The 25,608-nt window shown below is 45.7% G+C and overlaps 1 protein-coding gene across 5 annotated transcripts in view; it reads right to left on the reverse strand.

Annotated features, from left to right (window-relative positions):
• The window catches only part of OPTN (optineurin), a 42,455-nt gene extending 30,442 nt beyond the window's left edge, over nt 1–12,013 (reverse strand). For 2 of the 5 annotated variants that reach the window (XM_073328746.2, XM_073328745.2), the window contains exons 1-3: nt 11,774–12,013; nt 5,200–5,376; nt 2,839–3,041 (exon numbers count right to left, since the gene is read on the reverse strand). In XM_073328746.2, coding sequence (XP_073184847.1) covers nt 2,839–3,041; nt 5,200–5,365 — 369 coding nt within the window. In that variant the 5' untranslated portion in view covers nt 5,366–5,376; nt 11,774–12,013. The remainder of the gene's footprint in view (nt 1–2,838; nt 3,042–5,199; nt 5,377–11,773) is intronic. The other 3 variants (XM_073328742.2, XM_073328744.2, XM_073328743.2) reach the window with 3 other exon arrangements.
• Nucleotides 12,014–25,608: the final 13,595 nt, after the last annotated feature.

Raw genomic sequence — 25,608 nt, forward strand, 5'->3', positions numbered from 1 at the left:
ACTATTCCCTCTCCTGTGTACCCCCTTCTTCCTCACTTCTCTTTCTCCAACTCATCTGGGATCCTACCTCCTCTCTTCCTGGAATCTCTCCAAATGCCCCTCTGTCTGCCCCTTTCCCTACAATCTCTCCCCCTGTTCCCCTTCCCTTTGCTGAAGGCTCTCTCTTCACATCTGCAATTTCCCCCATCCCTTCTTCCAAATCTCTCCCTCCTATCTCTTCCTCGGAAAGCCTCTCCAAATCCCCCCAGTCTCCCCACATCTTGCCCAGAGTCTCTTCTCCCTCCTTGGGGGTGGGGAGGGGGGATTTGAGAACCCCTTTTTTTGGCTTCTACTTAACCATTAAGCTCCAGTTTCCACCCCTCCCTATGGCGACTTGCTCAACTCCCAATCCTTCCCCTTGAGTTTGTCTCCCTCTGCCCCAGCTTTTTCCCTCCTGCCCTCCGCACTGCCACTATGAGTTCCGGGCAACCCCCCACCCCAGTCTCCTCCATTCCCTTCTATGCTGCATCCTTTGCCCCAGTTCCTCCCCCCCCCCCCACACCTTCCCCAGCTCCTAAAGTTTTGCCATGCTGGCATCTGCTCTGGTGCTGCCACTCCTCATATAGCATCTCCTCCACCTCTTGTTGCCTCGGATTTTGTGTTCAGACCAGGAGGGGAAGTAGCCTTATCACAGCCCTTGCTGGCAAGAAGGCAGAAGTGTAGGGGTTTTTCCTCTCAAAGCCATTCTGAGTGCTAGTATTTATAGCCTGTGAAGGCCAGAGGATGGATCTGTGATTCATCAGTAGTTGAAACTGTGTGGGCACATGAGGTCACCTAATGAGCAGCAAGTGGCTATGATGTATTTTATTTTAGAAAATGCTAAAGTAAAAAGATAGGATTCAAAGTTAAAGTTAAATAAAGTTCATCTTAAATAAGGGACTGTTTCATATTCTCTCTCTGAAGAGAATTTAGGTTACAATCAGGACAATTCCTGAAAAGGGAAAATAGTCTTGGTTTAAGTGATATTGTCAGGCTAGAAATCACAAACAGTAATAAGTGTCCTTGCCTAGGTCACCACCACAAGAGATTCTTAACCCTGGAAAAAAAAAAATATCTAGTCTTACTTCTTGAATTTCTTTGTCACTTTGATGTTTTCATGCCCTGGCAAAAGCTGCAAGATTTATTTTGCAAATCCTGCAGTTGGTTGTTGGTTTGCTTTTTTGAACAGAGTTTTTACAGGAAACAAAATAAGATATTAAAAGAAAAACATCTCTCTCTGTGGCAGGCTTTGCAAAAAAAATTAATTTGGCGCAAAGTTTGACCTGACAGCATCACTTTAAAGAGGAGTTTTGAGAAACTAGTTTAACATACTGTGAATTAAAAAATGAACAGTTTTTCCTCCCTTAGAGCTCATCAAGGTCTAGACAGACAAACACCTGGGCCTGCCAAGGGCCCCAATAACTTCTGCCTATGTAGAATTCATTGCAGGATCAGAATCTTAGACCCCATGTTAGACCAGAGTCCTAACTCCCGCTTCGTGTTTTCTGTCTAAAAGATGCTCTCATTCTTTTTACAAGAGGTTTGTTCTTTTCTGATTTGATCATCCTCCTCTATTCTACCCTATAGTGATTTCTCTCTTCCCTCCATTTCCCCATACACCCCACTCCTTTGGGGTTGGAAGACAAAGAAAGAGTCCTGCCCACCAGTCAAATGCAGAAAAGCATATTTCAGAGGGCAAACAGGTCACAGAGTGAATTTGTGGACATCAATCTTTGAATGCCAGTGAGATGTCAGCTTTGAATTTGAATGAACATAAGAACTGCCAGATTGGATCAGATCTGTAGCTCATCTAATACAAACTAATAATAATAAACAACTAGTATCCTGCAACATTGGCTAGCACTAGATGCTTCAAAGGAAGGTGCAAGAAGCCCCTTAGTAGGCAGATGGGCGATAAACTGCCCCCATGAAGCTCTCATCTTAATCCCTAACAGTTGGTTTAAACCCTGAAGTATCAATTTTAAATAAACGTTCTACACCTGAAGGTGCAAATATATCTCCACATGCATATCCCAGTACAAACCTTAAATAGGTTTTTTCAATATAGGCCTTCTGCATGACAATACATGCAAGTCAATGTTGCCAAGCTACTAGATAGCTACCTCAGGGGGCAGAGCTGGCACTTGGCATAAGCAGACCTAGCAATTGCTTAGGACCCTGAGCAGCTCAAGAGGGCCGCCTGTATGTGGGGAGGGGGCAACAATATTCCTGCTTAAGGCACCCCAATGAGCTAGCACCACCTCCTACCCTGGTTCAAACCACTCAGTTACAAAGCAACTTTTCCCATTACTTAGAGGGATGCAGACAGGCAGTTTAGATGGACTCAAAATATAGGTACTGCAGACCAGAGATGCATTTGGCCCAATATGAACAAGAGTATTTTTATGACTTAAAAAAAAAGTTAGATGGAAATAGCGGGAAGGGTTTCTGGTGGGGTTTTGTTTTTTGCATTTAAACTTCCCCCTGTAACAATGGAAGCCCAAACGCAAGAGCACTAAACTAAACTAGGAAAAAAGAAGGAAAAAACTAACTAGGAAAAAGAACTAACACGACTAACAGAACAGAGAATGAAAAGTGAATGAGATGTCCGAAGTTCAGTTTTAATTCTCTCAGCTGTGGCCTGATTTCTCAAATCTCCTGGAAGTCAGTTACCTTTGGAAAAAAATCAGTCCAATGATTTCCATTATGATACAATCCCTCTAAAGTAAAAACAAAACAAAAAAATGGAAAAAAAACATTAAAAAATACAGTGTAATAAAGAGATACGAATAAAAAGCTGGTGGGCCACTTTTTATTTACCATTTCAGACCCCACCTCTTTCTCTTTTAAGCTTTGAAGTTGTTTCTGCAGCTCTTCATTTTCAAGGCACTTGACTTGCAAGTAATGTTTAGCTTCTTTGAACTTGGACTCGTAAAACTCCCGCTCCTCCTTCTGTTTCTCTCGCCATACAGAAAGCTCCTCATACCGATCCTTCATAGCTTGGTTATGTATCTTCATGGCTTCTAGAGAGTGTTCAGAAACAACATATGAACAGATACTAATCCCTTGCCAGAGAAATAGGAAAGTGAGCCAGGCCAGTGACAATGTTCTGCACAGAAGAGCAGGGTATTTCTATTTAGATGGTCAGCTATCTGGGATAAGGACTTTCTCACTATAGGTTTGTTGTATCTAGCACAATGGGGTGCTGATCTTGTTTGGGGCCCTCTAAAAAAATAGTATTGCCATAACACTAAATTACCTGTCCATGGTCTCTGAATCTCTTGGGTTACCACTAGATCACCACTTACCAGTGAGGCATGACTTGTTTCTCCACTGCCTTTTATACTGTGCAGGTGTAAATGACTTTACAAGATACAAGACAGGGGAGAATCAGACCATACTCTTGAGCCTCACTGGAAAATCCTGGCTACACGTTTACATAAATACAGTCTGAATATTCAAAACCTAAGATATTTTAGGATCCAATTAAGCGCCCAGATACCCATACAATTTCCATTGACTTGAGTGACAACAACATGTAGAGGCCAGTGCTGATCCTTATTTAAATAAAGAGCGATCTAGCTAAAGGAAATTAAAGAGCTTTGGGGCCACTACACAAAATGTCAGACTCAGTCAGGGATCATACATTCTAACATCCACAAAAAAAAAAAAAAGTCACTGAATTTAAAAGACACGCTGTCAATCTGAAAGCCACATCTCTGTCTGAAAGTGTTACAAGTTATACCGATGCTTACTATGGCTGAAAGTGGTTTGCTATATTATTTCCCTGTTTGATTAGATACGAAGTGCTGTTAAACACACAAAGTAAACAGCCTCATTGCTGTCCTGTACATAGTGATTTTTTCCCTTGGTGAGAAGACTTTTATAAACATCATGAATTTGTGAGAATATACAATTATGAAGGGCTCTGACAAATCAATTAAAATATTTCAAGTCAGAGCCACTTTAAAGGCTCACTTCTTTCAGGGTTACTGGATTTCAAACACAATGTACTTTTCTTTAGCTTCCAATAGTAAAGTGTGCTGGAGCTGTAATATACACGGAGGACTATTTCTTCTTCTGATATAAATCCACTGAAGACAATGGAGCTATGCCAGTTTACATGAGCCGAAAGTTTGGTCCTGAAACTTTACTTCATATGGTATTGGACTGCCCAGCTGGTATTGAAAAGATACTAATAAAGTTATTCTATACATTGCTTCCCAGACCACGAAAGATACCCTTGGTTTTACATCCTAGAGGACCTAATGACTCTGGAAATCTGACAGCTGTAAAAACGAGAGCTCTTACAGCTAAAAAGGTGGTACTCAATTAATGAGCAGCATTAGTGATGTTGCATCTACAGAGATGACATCTTACAAGATGCAAGACAAATGGTAGGTGTGTACAGATATTTGGTCTTCATTTTTTAACCTCTGATGAATTATATATGTTGCTCTAGCTTTCCATTTGCCCTAAGATCTGTCCAAGAGAGCTCTCTTATTTTATCTCAACATAATTCCTATGTATAGTATTGATTTAAGGCTCTGAAATGTATCCCTTCATGTACCCCATGTAATTAGTAATGCAAGATTAGTGCAATAAGAATTATTAATAATCTAAGTTTTAAATACAGAATGTTGTTTTGAAATATAAACTTTAAAAGCCTAATGGCTCATGGAACTCTCTGGCCATGGGTCACACTAACCCAGCCTTCAGGAGGGAAAAAACACTTTACTTGACCAGGGCAAATACATTTGTTTCCTTGACGAGGAAATGTCATTTTTTTTCTATCAATCATCATAGCCAAACAGATTTTGTGCCTGGTCTGGTAAATTTTCATACTAATTTTGCAAACCTGTACTAACTATTTCTATAATTCTCAAGAAACCAAGTTATACTTCAGTCTGGTTGTTTCCCCTTATTCTTCCATACAGATTCAATTTCATAAGATCACCCTAAATATTACCATATAGCATGGGGCAGATTCTGTATTGCCTTACACCTTGTGTAGTCATTTACACCTACGCACAGTGCAATGTTACCACACCACTGTGGTTGGGTGGGGAATTCGTATTTGATACTGTTTTTAAACCCACTTGGCACAGGTATAAAGGACAACACAAGGTACAAGACCATGGAGAATCTAGCCTCTACATTTCAAGGCAGGTTCTCATTCACCTTTTAATTCATTGTTCTCTGTAATCAGCTCTTTCATCTGCTGCACCATCTCTTCTGGGGTGTACGTGCCAAGTGTAGGAGAAGCCAGATTGTGGGGTCCATTTCCCGTTTCACTCTTGTGACATTCACCATTTTCAGCAGGACGCCTTAGCGGCTTGCTGGACATCACTGCAGTGACTATAATAAGATTAACAAAGAGAAATTTAATTTCTTGATGAAGAGTTGCATACCAAAAAATCCAGCAGCTAGCCAACAACCGAGACATACCATGGATACACCACTAGATCGTTCTGCACTGCCATGACAAAGGAGTGTTGCTACTGAGCTTACCACAACAGAGTATTCCCCATAAATCCCCAAAAGATCTGTTTCAGAGTAGCAGCCATGTTAGACTGTATTTGCAAAAAGAAAAGGAGTACTTGTGGCACCTTAGAGACTAATTTATTTGAGCATAAGCTTTCGTGAGCTACAGCTGTTGCATCCAATGAAGTGAGTTGTAGCTCACGAAAGCTTATGCTCAAATAAATTTGTTAGTCTCTAAAGTGCCACAAGTACTCCTTTTCTTTTTGCAAAAGATCTGTGTGAGCCTTGAGCTATTTAGTTTACTCACATAACACTCAGCCCAGACTCATTAACCTTCAGGAAACGTGGGCTTGTATCATCATTTTGGGGCAAACCCCTACAAGTTGCACATGGCTTTGACTTGAAACCAGGCAGCACTTGGGTGTTTCATCCACATTTTGTTCAAGAGATTCATCTACAATTCTGGGCCTTGATACAGAACTCTGCAGCACATCTCCTCAGCAATATACAAACTACTGTGAACACATCAGGGTGGATAAAAATCAATGATTTTTTTTTTTAAATGTTTTTTAAAAATCTGATTTTTTAAATTTAAATAGGATTTTTTTGATAAAATGCTTTTTGAGGAAAAAAAGCAATCTAAAGATGGTTTTAATTAAGATACATTATAGCTCAAAGATATCTCATCATGGAATAGGATTATAAATTCTAATTCTGTAGTATGAGACAATATATTCATGTAATGTTTAAGAAAAGTTTTGTAAATGAGTTCCAATAGTTCATGGATTAGGGACCCAATTTTATGGGGTTCTAAGGGCTTCTGTATAGATTATTTAGGTTAATCTTTCTATCTACCCAATGGGACTCAGTGCTCAATCTAGAAGTTACGATCAGAGATGCTTAATTTTGCAGTTCTCAAACTGTGGATTTGTGTCTCCAGAGATAACATGCTTGTTAACAGCAAAAATGTTTTTAAACAAACAAATAATATATAGAGGTGAGAAATCACAGACCTCAACCCTATTGTCCCTTTGCAAATTTGTGTATACAGAGTCAATACCTTACCTCTCTCTAAAAGTGCAAAGTTTCAAAAAGTTCAGTGAATAGAAGATTGTTGCAAGCGGGATAGATCTAGACAAGGAGAAGATGTCTGGAGATAAATGTGAGCAGGGAGGGACAGGCAGTAGAAACAAAAGTGAAACTGTTTGAGCAGCATATTCAAGAAGTTTTGAGGTCTTTCTGAGTGTAGCCTTCATGCCATTCTCTCACTAGAAGGGAAAGCCTATAATGGCAGCAGGCCATAAAAGAGACCCAGTTTGGGAATAAGAACCATTCAAGAAATATATGTTTGCTGATGATGTTTTAAAGAAAGGCACACCAGTGAACTGGTGGAAGTCACTTAAGCACTTGGATTCAGAGACTGTTGAAGTGATGATCTCACTTTTAACAACAGTAGCTTCTTCTTCTGGTGTAGAAAGAATATTTTCTTCCTTTGGACTAATTCATTCCAAATTGAGAAATCGTTTGGGACCTGAAAAACCAGGAACGCTTGTTTTTCTTTTCCAGATTATGAACAAAGAGGAAAATGAAGGTGAAGACGACTGAGTTAACTGCAGAAGCCAATATTTTAAGCTTCTCATGTTGATCTGGCTGACATAGTCGATTTAATTTTTGTTTTAAAAAATATATATTTAACTATTTTAGTTAAAAACAATTTTAACAAAAACTAACTTGATATTAAAAAACTTGAATGTTTAACTAAATTCAAAAATTCATATGCTTGTTTTGTTAAACTATTATAGGTTTGCTGTTGAAGAAAAAAAATCTAGAATACATAATGTTGTTGTTTTAGTTAAACAAAACAATTTAAATGTCTGTCTCGTGATGTTCTCCTCCTAATACAGCATGGCAGGAAAATTCTCCAAATATTAATGCTTAAACTGTTGATTTGTAGATAGTTCACCTCCCAATGACTTCATAAATATCTGCTTCAATTACCTTTGGTAAATGAAATAACCAAACAATCATTCATTTTCTGATATAGCTGTAAAACTAATCTGAAAAGTTTTCAAAATAAATCACTTTAAAAATGTATAGTGTGTACCTTCTAAAAATGAAACCTATATCTATCTCTGAGTTGTGAAGAATACGTATTAAGGTTATAACAACCAATAAGAATACACTTTTATGTAGAAATCCATGATTAAATCGAGACTTCCTGACTAGTGATTTAAATCAAATCCACCCTGGAACACATCAAACCTGTTCTTGGCTCCCTACACCAAATCCCCATATAATACTGAATCAAGTTCATGGTCTTGGTCCTTCCCCAGAAGGCGCTCCATGGCCTAGGCCCAGGGTATCTAAAAGAGCGGCTAAAGCTCTAGGATGAAAACCATGGTCGACAGCTTCTCTCCTCCGGTGCAATGGAACTTTCTACAATAAGGATAAAGCTCCTCTGTGCAGGAAACAGCTTTCTTGGAGGCCAGACCAAGACTTTGGAATGAACTACCTCAGGAACTAACGACCATCATAAACCTCACCAACTTCCACTCCAAAAACAAGGAGCATTTCCTTGACTTGACTTCTCCAACAAACACACACACACACATATATATTTAAAAAAACCAAAACACCACACTCCACTGTCCACACTTCTTCCCCTGAGGACAGCATGAGAGAACCAAACATGACGGCTGTTAGTTACATTGCTCAATCCACTGCTGGAAGGTGCTCAGACACTATGGTGATAAGTGTGGTACAAAAAACTATTTAGAATAGAATAGTGTAGGCATGTCACATTAAAAGTTCATTCATTCACAGCTATGGTTGGCCTTATAGCATGGAACACATCTATATCTCCACTCACCTGAACTCCATATCGTCCTCTTTCACCTTATTTTAAATTAAAAAAAAAAAAAAAGCACTTTAAAGTTTTCTTTCCCTCCCTACACCAAAAAGGTATTTATAGAACCACCACAGCTGGCCTTATATTATCTAATCTACCTGTCCCTTTCCACCCCTTTTTCAATCAGGCCCTCTCATAAGTTTCTGAGCATTTGGATGTTAAAGGGCTGGTATGGTATAATTCATAGTGTATTTATTTCTATTCCATTAGGAGCACCGCCAAGCATTTGATGGTTGCCACAGAGGTCAAGCTCAAGAGACAGACAGACAGCCCTGTCAGAGTGGTGCTGGCTTGCAATATGTAATTATTGAATCCAGAAAACCAAATACTCAGGAATGTGGCCCTGTGGCTGTAATTCTATTGTCAGGGACAGATACCGCCCTTTTCTTATATAGCACTTTTCACCTGTAGATCTCAAAGCTCTTTACAAAGGAGGCCAGTGTTATCCCCATTTTAGATGTGGGGAGACACAGGGAAGGGAAGGAAAGGGACTTGCTCAGGGTCACTCAGCAAACCAGCATCAGAGTAAGGAATTGAATCTAGGGCTGCCAAACTGGGTCTAAGTCCTAGCTCGGTGCATGACTCACTCTCACCTACATAAGTTAATTGTAAAGGAGGGAGGGATTTTAGAGCTAACTCCATAATCACAACAAAATTAATGAAACTTATGATGATGCCCCAAAAAATTCTCAATTTTAAAAAATGAGAGTTTAGGATTTGTTTACAGTAAATAGTACCTTCTCTTTTATCCTTCCCTTTCCTAAAATTCTTTTCTTTTTTGATTACCTTTATTTGCTTTGTCCAATACAAATTTTAAGTTCTCAGTGCAGGGACCTGGCCTTCAACTCTGTAAAGCCCCATACAAAGTTTTTGCACTATACATATTTAATATGTATTATTAATAATAAATAAATAGAGATAAGCAAATAGCAACCCATTTATAAGAAATTGTTCATATGGAAACATCCAGAACAGAAATAGCTGCAAGCTGCTCAGCAAAAGATACCTATGTGTTTCTGCTCTCCACAGTCATGGTGCAGGTTTGAGTCACATGGCCTGAATCTCCGCTTCACCACACTGGTGTCACTCCAGTGGAGCAACACAAGTGTCAAAAGCAAAAAGGGGAAGAAAATTCAGGCCTCCAGTTTCTTGTCCCTGGTCTGTAGGGAGCTGTAAGTGCTGGGTTCAACAGGTAACATGAACAGTTCTATCAATAGGTTCCAGTGAGAATCTCAATTCTTCCTTCTCATCCAAGGGAAGGGCGGCCATGAAACAAAACCCTGAGGTCATGTAAAGGGGAGGGCTTGATCAATCCTAAAGAGATGTGTCATTAGTAAGGCTTTGTGTCTGTCACAGAGGTCACAGATTTTGTGACTTTCTGTGACCTCCATTACTTCTGCAGCGGCTAGTGCAGCTGGCTCCAGGGCTGCCCGAACAGATCAGGCAACCCCTGGGCCAGCCACACCGGCCGCTGCTGGGGCAGTCTCAGGCCACCGTGCCCCTCCCCCCAGTAGCAGTTTGGGTGGGGGCTGGGGCAGGGGTGTCGCTTACCTCGGGGTGGGAGGACCCCCCCGGAAGCATCTGGCACATCTCTTCAGCTCCCAGGCAGAGGGTCCAGGGGGCTCTGCGTGCTGCCCCCACAGCTCTCACTGGCTGCAGTTCCCGGCCAAGGGGAGCTGCGGCACTAGAGCTCATGGCAGAGGCAGCATGCGGGGGGCCCCCCTGGCTTTCAATCCCCCTAGGAGCTGCAGGGATGTGCCGGCTTCTTCCAAGGAGATGCGCGAAGCTGGGTAGGGAGCCTGCCAGCCCCACCAACCCTCCCCCCCAGTAGGGGTCCTGGGCCACGCACTGCTGCTCACGCCCACGCCCCAACACCAGTGGGAGTCCCAGACGGCATGCCGCTGCCCCCTCCCTCCCCCCAGCACCCACAGCCCCCGGCCCAAGTTTTAGTTAGGGGTATATAATACAAGTCATGGACAGACCACGGGCTGTGAATTTTTGTTTACTGCCCGTGACCTGTCCATGACTTTTACTAAAAATACCTGTGACTAAAATGTAGGCCTTAGTCATTAGCAATGCAGTAGTTCATGCCCCTTCGGTTTGGTAAAAATCATTTATTCTTTAAATACATGGAGGTGGATGTAAATCATCTCTGGACACTGACTCTTATCATGGGACTTTTAACTTTTATTCCACAGCCCCAGTTACCTGACATGGGTCAAGGCTAGGAGAGCGCAGTCTCTTAGCAGCATTCCTGTGTGTCACAGCTTTATGACAGCAGGGAGAGATCTTGTTTCTTGATTTAGTCTTTCAGCCTCACTTTTGAACTATGTAATTTTTGTGTCTCCTCTCCCAGCTCCAGCCACCTGCTACCAGGTTCTCTTTACAGAGGTACAGAGCAACCCACAAAACACGCCGCTGATTCTCCTGGTGCCTCCACCCAAAGGCCACAACACTCAGTGCCTTTTTTTATCTCTAAGCCTGCAGGGCTCTGAGCTGTGACTGTGCAGTACGGTCATTTTTTAAAGTAATGGCTATTTTGAAGCACGATGGGGACCGGTGACATACAACAGTGAATCAGACATGCCAAACCCACCAAAAAAACACCACCACAGAAATTGGGCTTGTTTTTGGCTTAATTGGCTTGTGATTGCTTGTTGGGTGGTTTTTGGCTTGTAGCTTCTTCTTCTTCTTTTTTTAAATCAGCTTCCAGCAAACAGGGGTAAGGGGGGGAGCAAGCAGGGGAGAGAGTGGGGGAGGGGAGAAACAGGGGGCCAACCGCAGTCCCAGATTGCATGCCAGGGGCTCTAGTCACATACAGCGTGGGGGTTCCTACGGATTGCCTTGTTTTGAAATGGGATTAGCTTGATTTTTGGCTCATTGTGAAAGTCGGGGTGTGAAAGGTGGCAACTGCGCAGTGGCTGTGGTGTAAAAAACAGACAGACACCCCACTATACTCCAGTTCAAATAGGAATTATCGGGGGGGGGGGGGGTGAGTTATCTGGCCTGTGGTCTACCAGGGGTCAGACGAGATGGCCACAACGGCCGGGGATCCTGTGAGCAAGGAGGAGGCTGAGCATGCTCCCAGCTCGCAGGGTCTCCAAACGTCCCCGGGCTCCCCGCACTTCCCCCTCCGCGGGGATGCCCAGGCGGCAGGAGGGCAGCGCCGGGCTCCCCCAGGGAGCGGGGGGGGGCCCCCTGGGGATCAGGGCCGGCTCCCCGCACTGGCGCAGTGCCGCGGGACGGGGCGCGGTCGCTCTTTGGAAGCGGCACCTGCGGCAGCCCGTTCCCCGCCGCCGCGCTGCGGGGGTGAGTTTCACTTTCCCTGGCCCCCGGCGCGGCGCGCTGGAGGGCGAAGCTCACCTGAGCTCCAGACCCCGCGCGTCTGGCTGCGCCCAACGGCTCCGTCCCTCGGCCTCGGCCGCGCCCGGCCGCCGCCGCCGCCGCCTCCTCGCTCCGCCGCAGGCTCCCACGGCCGGGGGCGGGTTTGTTATGGGGCCTAGCTCCCCGCCCTGCCCAGCTCAGCTGACTCCCGTGACGCCGGCCGCCGCCGCCGCGGGACTTTCCCGGGCCCCGCCCGCGGGGAGCGGGGCCTGCCTTGGCGCGGAGCCTGAGGCGCCCCGCCTGGAGCTCACGCCCCGGGGGAGGGCGGCTGTGGGCTGCCAAAGAGCGGCGTGAGCTTCCCCCAGCCCGCTCCTCCTCTGCCCCTCACAACCCCGCTGCCCTCCCCCGGGGCCGGGGAGAGAGAAATCGCTGCCCCGCGGCCTGCACCGGGGCCGCTGAAGGGCAGGCTTCAGTCTGGGATTCGCCTTGAAATGAGCATAAGCTTTGGTGAGCTACAGCTCACTTCATCAGATGCATACTGTGGAAAGCACAGAAGATCTTTTTATACACACAAAGCATGAAAAAATACTCCCCCCACCCAACTCTCCTGCTGGTAATAGCTTATCTAAAGTGATCACTCTCCTTACAATGTGTATGATAATCAAGGTGGGCCATTTCCAGCACAAATCCAGGGTTTAACAAGAACATCTGGGGGGGGGGGGGGAGGTAGGAAAAAACAAGGGGAAATAGGTTACCTTGCATAATGACTTTGTTGTGTGGTATGTGGTTGCTGGTGAGTATTTGCTTCAGGTTGGGGGGCTGTCTCCCAATGGCCCCACAGTATGCCAACATTTTTATGGCTGACTTAGAACAACGCTTCCTCAGCTCTCGTCCCCTAATGCCCCTACTCTACTTGTGCTATATTGATGACATCTACATCATCTGGACCCATGGGAGAAAAGCACTTGAGGAATTCCAACATGATTTCAACAGTTTCCATCCCACCATCAACCTCAGGCTGGTCCAGTCCACACAAGAGATCCACTTCCTTGACACGACAGTGCTAATAAATGATGGTCACATAAACACCACCCTATACCAGAAACCTACTGACCGCTATTCCTACCTACATGCCTCCAGCTTTCACCCTGACCACACCACATGATCCATCGTCTACAGCCAAGCTCTGCGATACAACCGCATTTACTCCAACCCCTCAGACAGAGACAAACACCTATAAGATCTCTATCAAGCATTCTTACAACTACAGTACCCACCTGCGGAAGTGAAGAAACAGATTGATAGAGCCAGAAGAGTTCCCAGAAGTCACCTACTACAGGACAGGCCTAACAAAGAAAATAACAGAACGCCACTAGCTGTCACCTTCAGCCCCCAACTAAAACCCCTCCAACGCATTATTAAGGATCTACAACCTATCCTGAAGGATGACCCAACACTCTCACAAATCTTGGGAGACAGGCCAGTCCTTGCCTACAGACAGCCCCCCAACCTGAAACAAATACTCACCAGCAACCACATACCACACAACAGAACCACTAGCCCAGGAACCTATCCTTGCAACAAAGCCTGTTGCCAACTGTGTCCACATATCTATTCAGGGGACACCATCATAGGGCCTAATCACATCAGCCGCACTATCAGAGGCTCATTCACCTGCACATCCACCAATTTGATATATGCCATCATGTGCCAGCAATGCCCCTCTGCCATGTACATTGGTCAAACTGGACAGTCTCTATGTAAAAAAATAAATGGACACAAATCAGATGTCAAGAATTATAACATTCATAAACCAGTCGGAGAACACTTCAATCTCTCTGGTCACGCGATTACAGACATGAAAGTTGTGATATTACAACAGAAAAGCTTCAAATCCAGACTCCAGCGAGAGACTGTTGAATTGGAATTCATTTGCAAATTGGATACATTTAACTTAGGCTTTAATAGAGACTGGGAGTGGCTAAGTCATTATGCAAGGTAACCTATTTCCCCTTGTTTTTTCCTACCCCGCCCCCCCCCAGACGTTCTTGTTAAACCCTGGATTTGTGCTGGAAATGGCCCACCTTGATTATCATACACATTGTAAGGAGAGTGATCACTTTAGATAAGCTATTACCAACAGGAGAGTGGGGTGGGGGGAGAGAAAACCTGTTGTAGTGGTAAACACCCATTTTTTCATGGTTTATGTGTATAAAAAGATCTTCTGTGCTTTCCACAGTATGCATCCGATGAAGTGAGCTGTAGCTCACGAAAGCTTATGCTCAAATAAATTGGTTAGTCTCTAAGGTGCCACAAGTCCTCCTTTTCTTTTTGCGAATACAGACTAACACGGCTGTTACTCTGAAACCTGCCTTGAAATGGTTTCTCCCATGCGAGCCCCCTTTTACCGCCTTCCCATCCCCCAATCTCCTGCTGCGGGTCAGGCGCTGGGTCCCCTCTTGACGCTCCTTCATGTGTCCTTGTACGATGCCTGCGTTTGTCATTTTCACACCATGCATCTGAGGAAGTGGGATTTTTACCCACCAAAGCTTATGCCCAAATAAATCTGTTAGTCTTTAAGGTGCCACCGGACTCCTCTTGAAGCGGTCCCCCTTTAATTATTGATCCAATCGTTGGCACAGAGGAAGGGGACCCTGGGTCTCTCATCTGTCAGGTGGGTTTCTTAACCACCAGGCATAGGAGCTGGAACTAGGGGTGCTGGGGGTGCTGCTGCACTCGCTGGCTTGAAGTGGTTTCCATCATATACCGGGATTACAGACACAGTTTGGTTCAATGGCTCTCAGCACCCCCACTACACACATTGTTCCAGCACCCCTGCCACCAGGCTACAGCGCCTGTGTCTACACAGCACCTGGATGCCCACCGCTGGCCTGTGCCAGCCAACTCGGGCTCCAGGGATGTTTCATTGCTGCGCGGACTTCCTGGCTCGTACTGGAGCCCAGGATCCCACGGGTCAAGTCTACACCGTACCCCAGCCAGAGGGAATTCTGCCCTGCTGTGCGTGCAGAATTTGCGCAGAAATTAATGTTGTGTGCGCAGAATTTCCTTCTCCCGCCGCCTGGAAATGGGCTGCAGAGCTGCTGGCCGCCACTAGGGGCCGTTGGACCCAGCAGAGACCGGCTCACAAACAGAATATGCTGCGGGGGGGTGGGGGGAGGAAGCTGGAGGTACCCCGGCAGCTGCAGTTCTCAGCATGCCTTGAAGGAAGGAGGCAGTGTGCAGGAATCTCCATGCAAGCACTGGACCCAGCACCAGGCTGTTTCTCCCTCTGGATCCCTGGGCTCTCAGGGGTAGGGGATGCAGGTGTCTGGGCGGGGGGACGGGACACCCTGCAGCTGGGCTCTGGCGGGGAGGGGTGTTTGGGCTGGGGAGGGGTCCACAGCTGGGCTCTGGGGGGTAGAGAGTCAGATGTCTGGGCTGGGGGGTGCCCCGTGGCTGGACTCCGTGGAGGAGGGGTGCAGATGTCTGGGCTGGGTGGGGGGGGGCAGAGAAACAGAAACTGGGTTGTCATTGCAGTTTCTTTAACTCTACTTCTGGTGGAATTATTTTGTGAGTCTGTTGTTATAGACATAATTGCTGGCAAGTATTTTGAAATAAATTACCAAAATAATTGAAACTGGCATGATTATATAATGTTATTTTGAGAAATAAAATATGCAGAATTTTAAAATATTGTGCAGAGAATATTTAATTTTTTGGCACAGAATTCCCCTAGGAGTGACACAGCAATGAAACAGCCCCACAGCTTGAGCCCAAGTCAGCTGCCATGGGCCAGCCACGGGTGTCTAGTTGCTGTGTAGACATACCCAGAGTCATTCTCGCATTCTCTCTCTCTGACCTAATGATTAGTTAAATATTCATACAAAATGGAACAGCTACAACATGTGTTAGAGGGGAGAATATGCAAATATATCAAAGAGCTTATCTTCATGGGGAGATCAGTCTTCTCACTTGGGGTATTCACAGTCCCATTCTCATTAGCTGAAATCCAGAATCTGTAGGACATCTGAGGCCTCAGTGCATCAATGTTACAGAACTCTGTTCTCTGTTTTGTTTCAGCAAGGGCATGAAAAATGAGGGGAAGCCCGTTGCAACTACTAACCCTCACAAACCTGGTGCGAAGCACTAAGTAAGGGTTAGCTAGGGTACATAGTTTATTTAGCCCCATCTTGAGGCTGGGGAAACAGAGCAATTGTGCCCCTCCAAAGTACATTGCAGCAGAACTAGGACTAGACGTCAGGAGATCCTAGCATCCAGGCTGCTGCAACTCGGATAACTAGACCATACCCCTCGCTCCTTTACTAAAGAATTATGCACCCATAATCCACTGTGTTAATGACTAGGGTTTCCAACTTCCTGATTGCAGAAAATCGAACACCCATGCTCTGCCCCTTCCCCGAGGCCCCACCCCTCCTCACTCCATCCCCCCTCCTACTGTTGCTCGCTTTCCCCCTCCCTTGGTCTCTTGCTCATTTTGACTGGTCTGGGGTGGGGGTTGGGGTGGGGGGTGATGGCTCCAGCTGGGGGTGTGGGCTCTGGGGATGAGGGGTTTGGGATGCAGGAAGCAGCTCTGGGCTGGGGGAGTGCTGAGGGGTTCGGAGTGTGGGAGAGAGCTCCAGGCTTGAGCAGGGGGTGCGAGTTCTGGGGTGGGGCCAGAAATGAGGAGTTCAGGGTGCAGGATGGGGCTTTGGGCTGGGGCAGAGTGTTCGGGTGCAGGGGGGGGTGAGGGCTCTGCCTGGGGGTGCGGTCAGGGATGAGGGGTCAGGGATGAGGGGTTTGGAGTACAAGAGGGGGTTTCGACCTGGGGCAGGGGGTTGGGGCCCAGGAGGGGGAGGGGGCTCAGGGCTGAGGCAGGGGGTTGGGGTGTGGGCTCCGGCTGGGCAGTGCTTACCTCAGGCGGTTCCTGGAAGAAGCTGCTGTGTCCCTGTAGCCCCTAGGTGCAGGGGTGGCCAGGAGGCTCCAAGCGCTGCCCTCGCCCAAAGGCGCCACCCCCCATAGCTCCCATTGGCTGCAGTTCCCAGCCAATGGAAGCTGCAGAGACGGTGCTCGGGGCAGGGGGCAGCGCGCGGAGCCCCCAGGCCGCACCTGCGCCTAGGGGCCACAGGGACATACTGGCCGCTTCCAGGAGCCACAGAGAGGTAGGGCAGGCAGGGAGCCTGCTTTAGCCCTGCTGCACTGCCAACCGGACTTTTAATGGCCTGGTCAGCAGTGCTGACTGGAGCCGCCAGGGTCCCTTTTCTACTAGGATGCCTTACAAACCCTATTAACGATACCAGCCTTTCTACTTCATTTCTTTTGTGCTGCCCCTGTGCCTGGAATACCAGTCCTGAGGTGGCCAAGCTCTCCTCATGCAACTCCATCCTTGAGACCTCTTTGGGCCATAATACTCACAGGAAGTTGCTAACTAATTAAAAAGTTAGAGGGGCAGCTAGGAAATGGCTATATATTTAATAAACAACACTCCAGTAAAAGCCCATTGTGCTAACACTCTTTACTGAGGGGGAGATTTTCAAAGGCAAAATGCGCAATTTAGCTCCACCTTAGTTATTTTAATTTCAACATATAAGAGGAACACAGGCACTAGGCAACTGTAAGAGGGGCCTGTGCTAGAGCAAATCCCGTGTGGTACAGTGTGGCCCTGCCATCACCCAGCGCTCAGTTCCCTCAGGGTTCTTTCAATAATTTTCTCCAGACCAGAATACTTATGGGGTCTTTTTTATTAAATGTTTTCAAAATCCAGACTCTTTGGCCTCTCAATCTCAAATCCTTCATCCTGTTTCTTCAGGACTCCCAGTGCTCCCACAGCTCTCCTGCTCAGGGCCTGTGTTGTGATTCAAGCCATCTTCCCCAGTAGCCAGTTTCCAGTCCTGCTTCACAGAGCACCTCTTCCCCATCTTGGTTCAGGGGTCCATAGCTCTCCTTCTAAGGCCAGGTAGGCATTCTCTTCTCTGAGTTGTCTGCCTGTTTTCTTCCTTTGGCTCTCTGGATGGTTCTTGTTTATCCCTAGGCTTGGACTGATTTAGCTACGTGATCTGTCATGTGACTGCAATAACTTTCCCCACCTGTGGAGAAGATCTGAGTGAGACACAGGTGGAGCTGGATCCATTATCTCTTCAAGGGGCCAGTGACCACTGTGACAGCACCTTTGGCAGATCATTCAAAATCCAATCTAGAACAACAGTTTTTCTCCACACAAGAGGAATTGGTCCACAAAAGTGGAATTTCCTCACCTCAGCCGCCGCAAAACTCTCTCCCCCCCCCACATCCAAATTTCATCCCTCCCCAAACAGATTGGCTTTGCAACAGGTCAACAAATTTGGTCATTTAGACTGAGTTAGGAAGTGAATTGCAAAGAGACCATCATGGGGAAAGTCTTGCAACAGCCCCCTCTCGTATTCTCTTAAAGGAGTGGCACACATGACTTATAGTGAAAGATTCAAGACACTCAATCTATTTAGCTTATCAAAGGTTAAGGGATGTGATCACCAGCTATAAGTAAAAATTGCTGAGGGGGGGGACGGGACACGTTGCCTTCCTCTGCAGCATGGGGCACGGGTCACTTGCAGATTTCAACTAGTGTAATAAATGGTGAATTCTCAGTAATCTGAAGTCTTTAAACTATGATTTGGGAAGTTCCGTAACTCAGCCAGAAGTTAGGGGTCTATTTCAGGAGTGGGTGAGGTTCTGTGACATGCAGGAGGTCAGATTAGATGATCACAATGGTCCCTTCTGACCTTAAAGTCTATGAGTCTGTCTACATGGGGAACAAAAATCTGATAACAGAGGGCTCTTCAAACTAGCAGACAAGGGTGTAACAAGATCCAATAGCTGGGAGTTGAAGCTAGGCAAATTCAAATAAAGTGCAAATGTTTAACAGTGAGGATAATTGACCATTGGATCAATTTGCCAAGGGTCTCACTGGAAATCTTTAAATCACAATTGGATGTTTTTGTAAAAGATATGCTCTAATTCAGCCACAGCTATTGGACCTGAAGTAGGAATTAATTCCTAGAAGTCCTACGGCAAGTATTATTCCGGAAGTCAAATTATATGATCATAATGGTCCCTACTTGCCTTAAAATCTACAAAACTTATATCTAAGCCAAGGGAACTCCACCTCAAACACCTCTGCATATCCCAATCATGATAGGGTCTCACACACTCATGCTCTCTCTCTCTCTGATCAGAACCAGCACTTTAAGTTCCATCCAAAGAAACTATCACGTAGCCAGTGCAGATTCTGGGAACTGTGTCCTGTGCTCACACAAATCACCACTTTCTGCACTAGCATTTGTTTGGAATTAATATAAGATGTTGTCTCATGTTGAGTACATACCAACAGACTCATCTCTAAGTGACAAACACATAGATAATGATTGCAAAGGTGTCATCCAAGAGAAAGGCCATCCTGGCCAGATGCAGATAGAAAACAACAGCCTTGGCCATTATCATCTATTAAATGAGTGCTCCTCTGAGAGACTTCTGTGTTCTCCTACGACTCCTATTGCTTTCTCTCATGCCACCCCGAAGCATGGAACTCCTTCCCAGCCCTTGTTCTCCAAGACACTACTCTCTTTCTTCATTCAAATCCATTAAGGATGATGTAGTTGAGTCTCTGTACTTTTCCAGTCCTTATGTTGTCCATTGAGATGGTCAATAGGAATGTCAGATGTGGGGGTGATTTTTGTGATGGAGGCCCTGGTCCACTATAAACTGGATTGAGATCCCCATTTCACTTAACCTCAGAACAGCCAATGAACATTTTCACAGAGGTCATTTCCCGCAGGCCACCGAACAGCCAACAGATGATAAGTTTACGTATACCAAACCCAAGATAGATAAGGACTAGAAAACTGTTGGTGAATGCCCCAATGAATACCAATGCCCCAAGATGACATATTGTGTTGAAGAGGAACATTGAAAACTTATTGAACTTAAGGTGTGATCCAAAGCTCGTTAGAGTCAATAAGGGTCTTTCCACTGAGAGCAGGAACTAATCAATCCCCTTACAGGACAGGCTCAGTTTAGAGTAAGAATCGCTAACCCTCCTAGGGATGATCAAATATTTTCTGTCAAATCTGTTTTATGTTGGAAAATTGGATTTTTGACTAAATGAAATTTAGCAAAAGTGTCTGCTGTCCATAGAAACTTTCAATTTTTTGTCAAATAACCAAACCCCTGTAGTAGGGTCCTTCGTGGGCTAGGTGGCCCAGGGGCTAGCATCCTCCCCAGCCGGGGGGTAGTGGTAGGGAAGCCTGGGCCCACCCACTCTACTGGGCTCCAACCCAGGCCCCTAGGAGGGTCAGCAATGTTGGCCCCTGGAGAGGATTGTGGGCAATCTTCCTTGTCCCAGCCATCTACATCCAAGCACCAATTTTGACGTGTTGTTAGAAGTGCTAATAGACCACTCCCCCGAATTGCTACAACTGACCACTGCTACTTACCCATTTGGCCGCCAGTTGGCAGCCATTCCGCGGTACCTGGGAATGCATAACATCAGACTGATGCATCCTAGAGATCGTTAACAATAGGTACTCTATCCATTTTATCTCCCTACTCCATCCACAACACCCTTCCCTGTCCTCTTCAGGGTTCCTTCTTATGAGAGTTACTACAAGAGGTAAATCATCTCCTCCAGTTAGAAGTCATAGAATCAATACCTCAACATCTATGAGGCAAAGGGTTCTACTCTCATTATTTCCTAATGCCCAAGAGGAAGGGAGACCCATACTAGACATCAGAGCTCTCAACAAGTTTGTCAAGGCTCAAAAATTCAAGATGGTCACTCTAGCAACGCTTATTCCAGCGTTGGAACACGGAGACTGTTTTTTGGCCTCAACCTTCAAGACACATATTTTCATATCTCAATCCTATTGACTCTCAGACTATTTCTCAGATTCTCTCTAGGACAAGACCACTACCAATACAGAGTGCTCCCCTTCGGACTATCATCGGCTCCAAGCGTATTTTCCAAGGTTCTCTCAGTAGTGGCTCTTCACTTATGTTCCCAAGGAATCATGATTTACCCTTATCTGGACGATTGCCTCCTCAGAGCCTGGTTTCTGCAAGAGGCTCACTGAGTCACCAAAGCTGCAATGTACTTGTTCACAGAGCTGGGCTTACAGATCAACGCCCAGAAATCAACCCTCACTTCAATGCAGTGCCTGGAATTCAGACGCTCTGACCTTGACTTTTTACAGGCCAGAACCCTCATACCTCAACACAGATCCCTCTCTTTGATCACACTCATAGACAGTTTAAAACAGCCCACAAATATCAGCCAGACACTGCCTACAACTCTTGAGGCATATGGCAGCGGGCACAGCGATAATGCCACACGCCGGGCTTCATATGCAATGTCTACAGATGTGGTTCAGCTTGGTTTACAGACCAAAGAGGGACAGACTCGACAAACCCCTCTCCCTACCCACCAAGTCAAAATCTCCTTAGATGGGTGGAAAAACCTAGCCAACATTTGCAAAGGGATACCCCTTCTCGCAAAACCCCCTGTCGTTGCTTCTCACCACCGACTCATCGCTCATAGTGTAAGGTCTGAGGCCTTTTCCTGCAGCCATATTCGGAGAGCAGCAGCCATGAGCCAAGAAGCAGAAAGTCACTTCCTCACATTCCATCTAAATTCCATTAAAACAATGTAATATCGGGTTGTTCAGGAAGCGATCCTGTCCTAACAGTACCCACCATCGCCAGATAAAGAAAGAGATCTTAAGATGTTTAAAGAAAACTTTGTTTAATAGCATTGCTGTCAAGGAATCAGTTATCAACAGTTGTGGTTGTGAAATCTATACTTCTTTATTGTTTTGTCTTTATGGACCCCACTTCTCTATTGTTTATCTGCATGGTCTCTGTCTGGTTCTTTGATTGTTTCTGATGTTGCATAACTAATTTTGCAAGATTTAAATCAGTCGTTCTCAAACTTTTGTACTGGTGACCCCTTTCACATAGCAAGCTTCTGAGTGTGACCCCTCCCTATAAATTAAAAACACTTTTAAATATATTTAACACTATTATAAATGCTGGCGGCAAAGCAGGATTTGGGGTGGAGGCTGACAGCTCGCGACTCCCCATGTAATAACCTCGTGACCCCCTGAGGGGTCAGGACTCTCAGTTTGAGAAAACCCTGATTTAAATCAATTAAGGTGGTGGGGTATGATTGGGTAAAGAATTGTTTCAGAATATGTTAGGATTGGTCAAATAATTATTTTGTAATATTTTAGTAAAATGCTTGGTTAAAGTATAGCTAAGCAGGACTCAAATTTCACTATATAAACTGGAGTCCAAAAGGAAGTTCTTTGGAACCAACTCCAAGACACAGCCCAAGATCAGAGCTGCCAGATCTCAACACTCTGCCTACTATATCGTGCAGAAGCTGGAGTCCCTGGATGACCCGATCCTGACTAGCCACCAGGAAAATTCATCTGCTTTTTTGGGAGTGGTGAGCATTGTATGCTTAGCGTATGCATTCTGTTTTGGTGATTGTTAATAGAGATTAAGGATATTACTGTGTAGGGTTCTTTCACTGGTAAAAGACCCCGCAAACGCACAGTAGGTTACGCCCTGAGCCCAAGGAATGAGGTAAAGGTGGGTGCACTAGAGTGTGCGGATAACAATAAGGTGGGGTGCACATCTAAACAGCCTTACAACACAAGGCAAATGGTCACCCATGAAGATATTCCTTCACATCAACTTCCTAGAGCTAAAGGCGGTCAGGAATGCTTGCACCTGCTTCCTTCCGCTGCTCAAAGGATCTCACACAAGAGTCCTAACAGACAACATAGCCTGCATGTACTATATAAATGGATAAGGGGGAGCCAGGTCACCCTCCCTCTGCATGGAGGTGATGAGACTATGGAACTGGTGTATCTCCCATGACATCACACTGTCAGCAGCCTACCTCTCAGCGCACAAAATTCCATAGTGAACAGTCTCAGTTGCAAATTCCCACATGACTACAAATGGGAGATAGATGCAGCAGTACTTCATGATCTATTCAGGCAGTGGGGCACACCAACCACAGACTGTCAAAAAGGCTGACAAAGGAGGTTCTGCCATCATCATGAATAGGTCAGAATCTAGGCAGCTCTCCAACACCACTTTCTACAAGCCATTACCCTCTGATCCCACTGAGGGTTACCAAAAGAAACTACAGCATTTGCTCAAGAAACTCCCTGAAAAAGGACAAGAACAAATCCGCACAGACACACCCTTGGAACCCCGACCTGGGGCATTCTATCCACTACCCAAGATCCATAATCCTGGAAATCCTGGGCGCCCCATCATCTCAGGCATTGGCACCCTGACAGCAGGATTGTCTTGCTATGTAGACTCCCTCCTCAGGCCCTATGCTACCAGCACTCCCAGCTATCTTCGAGACACCACTGACTTCTGAGGAAACTACAATCCATCAGTGATCTTCCTGAAAACACCATCCTGGCCACTATGGATGTAGAAGCCCTCTACACCAACATTCCACACAAAGATGGACTACAAGCCATCAGGAACAGTATCCCCGATAATGTCAGGGCTAACCTGGTGGCTGAACTTTGTGACTTTGTCCTCACCCATAACTATTTCACATTTGGGGACAATGTATACCTTCAAATCAGCGGCACTGCTATGGGTACCCACATGGCCCCACAGTATGCCAACATTTTTATGGCTGACTTAGAACAATGCTTCCTCAGCTCTCGTCCCCTAATGCCCCTACTCTACTTGTGCTACATTGATGACATCTTCCTCATCTGGACCCATGGAAAAGAAGCCCTTGAGGAATTCCACCATGATTTCAACACTTTCCATCCCAACATCAACCTCAGCCTGGACCAATGCACACAAGAGATCCACTTCCTGGACACTACGGTGCTAATAAGCAGTGGTCACATAAACACCACCCTATACCGGAAACCTACTGACCGCTATTCCTACCTACATGCCTCCAGCTTTCACCCAGACCACACCACACGATCCATCATCTACAGCCAAGCTCTACGATACAACTGCATTTGCTCCAACCCCTCAGACAGAGACAAACACCTACAAGATCTCTATCAAGCATTCTTACAACTACAATACCCACCTGCTGAAGTGAAGAAACAAATTGACAGAGCCAGAAGAGTACCCAGAAATCACCTACTACAGGACAGGCCCAACAAAGATAATATGAGAATGCCACTAGACATCACCTTCAGCCCCCAACTAAAACCTCTTCAACGCATCATCAAGGATCTACAACCTATCCTGAAGGATGACCCATCACTCTCACAAATCTTGGGAGACATGGCAGTCCTTGCCTACAGACAGCCCCTCAACCTGAAGCAAATACTCACCAGCAACCACACGCCACACAACAGCACCACTAACCCAGGAACCTATCCTTGCAACAAAGCCTGTTGCCAACTGTGTCCACATATCTATTCAGGGGACACCATCATAGGGCCTAATCACATCAGCCGCACTATCAGAGGCTCATTCACCTGCACATCTACCAATGTGATATATGCCATCATGTGCCAGCAATGCTCCTCTGCCATGTACATTGGTCAAACTGGACAGTCTCTACGTAAAAGAATGAATGGACACAAATCAGATGTCAAGAATTATAACATTCATAAACCAGTCGGAGAACACTTCAATCTCTCTGGTCACTCGATTTCAGACCTAAAGGTCGCAATATTAGAATAAAAAGACTTCAAAAACAGACTCCAACGAGAGTCTTGGAATTAATTTGCAAACTGGATACAATTAACTTAGGCTTGAATAGAGACTGGGAATGGATGTGTCATTACACAAAGTAAAACTATTTCCCCATGTTTATTTCCCCCACCCCCCACTGCTCCTCGGACGTTCCTGTTAACTGCTGGAAATGGCCCACCTTGATTATCACTACAAAAGGTTTTCTCCCCCTTCCCCGCTCTCCTGCTGGTAATAGCTCATCTTCAGTGATCACTCTCCTTACAGTGTGTAGGATAACACCCATTTTTTCATGTTCTGTGTGTATATAAATCTCCTCACTGTATTTTCTACTGAATGCATCCGATGAAGTGAGCTCATGAAAGCTTATGCTCAAATAAATTGGTTAGTCTCTAAGGTGCCACTAGTACTCCTTTTCTTTTTGCGACCACAGACTCGTTTGCCAACTACCTGAACAAGACATGTCCATGCTACTGCTCCAGAGCAGGGATAGGACAACACTCTCTGGACAATGCTCTCCTCCTCCCCTGAGGAGCGGACCTTCTTTACGCCTTTCCTCCTTTTCCCCTACTATTGAAGGTCCTGCTGAAAATAAAAAGAGATGAAGCGCACATCATTCTGATCACTCCTACTTGGCCGAGACAGACCTGGTACCCTTATCTGTCACAGCTCATGACGTTCCCGCTGATCCCTCTCCCACTCACTCTGTACCTCCTCTCCCAGGAGAGAGGACATACCCACAACCCAACTTGGGGTTTCTCCACCTCAAGGCATGGCTCCTTCTTGGTTCAAACACCTAGAAAGCTCCTTTTCGAAGGAGGTGCAAGAGGTACTATTACACAGTAGAAAGTCCTTGACATGACATATTTACCTGCAAAAATGGTTCAGGTTTCAGATTTGGTGTACTTCACAACAAATCTCCCCTACATCTGCAACTCTTCCACATATCTCAGACTGTGCACTGGCCCTAAAAAGATCAGGGCTGTCTCTAAAGCTCTCTCATAATCCACCTAGCAGATATAACAGCCTTCCACCAACCAGTAGAGGGATACTCAGTGCTGTCACACCTGACCACCAAAAGGCTCCCCAAGGGTATAGTAAACCTCTTCTCTCAAATTTGACTTCCTACTCCCACATGGGACCTC

Source organism: Lepidochelys kempii, chromosome 1, assembly GCF_965140285.1.
Source record: "Lepidochelys kempii isolate rLepKem1 chromosome 1, rLepKem1.hap1, whole genome shotgun sequence".
Lineage (NCBI taxonomy): Eukaryota > Metazoa > Chordata > Testudines > Cheloniidae > Lepidochelys > Lepidochelys kempii.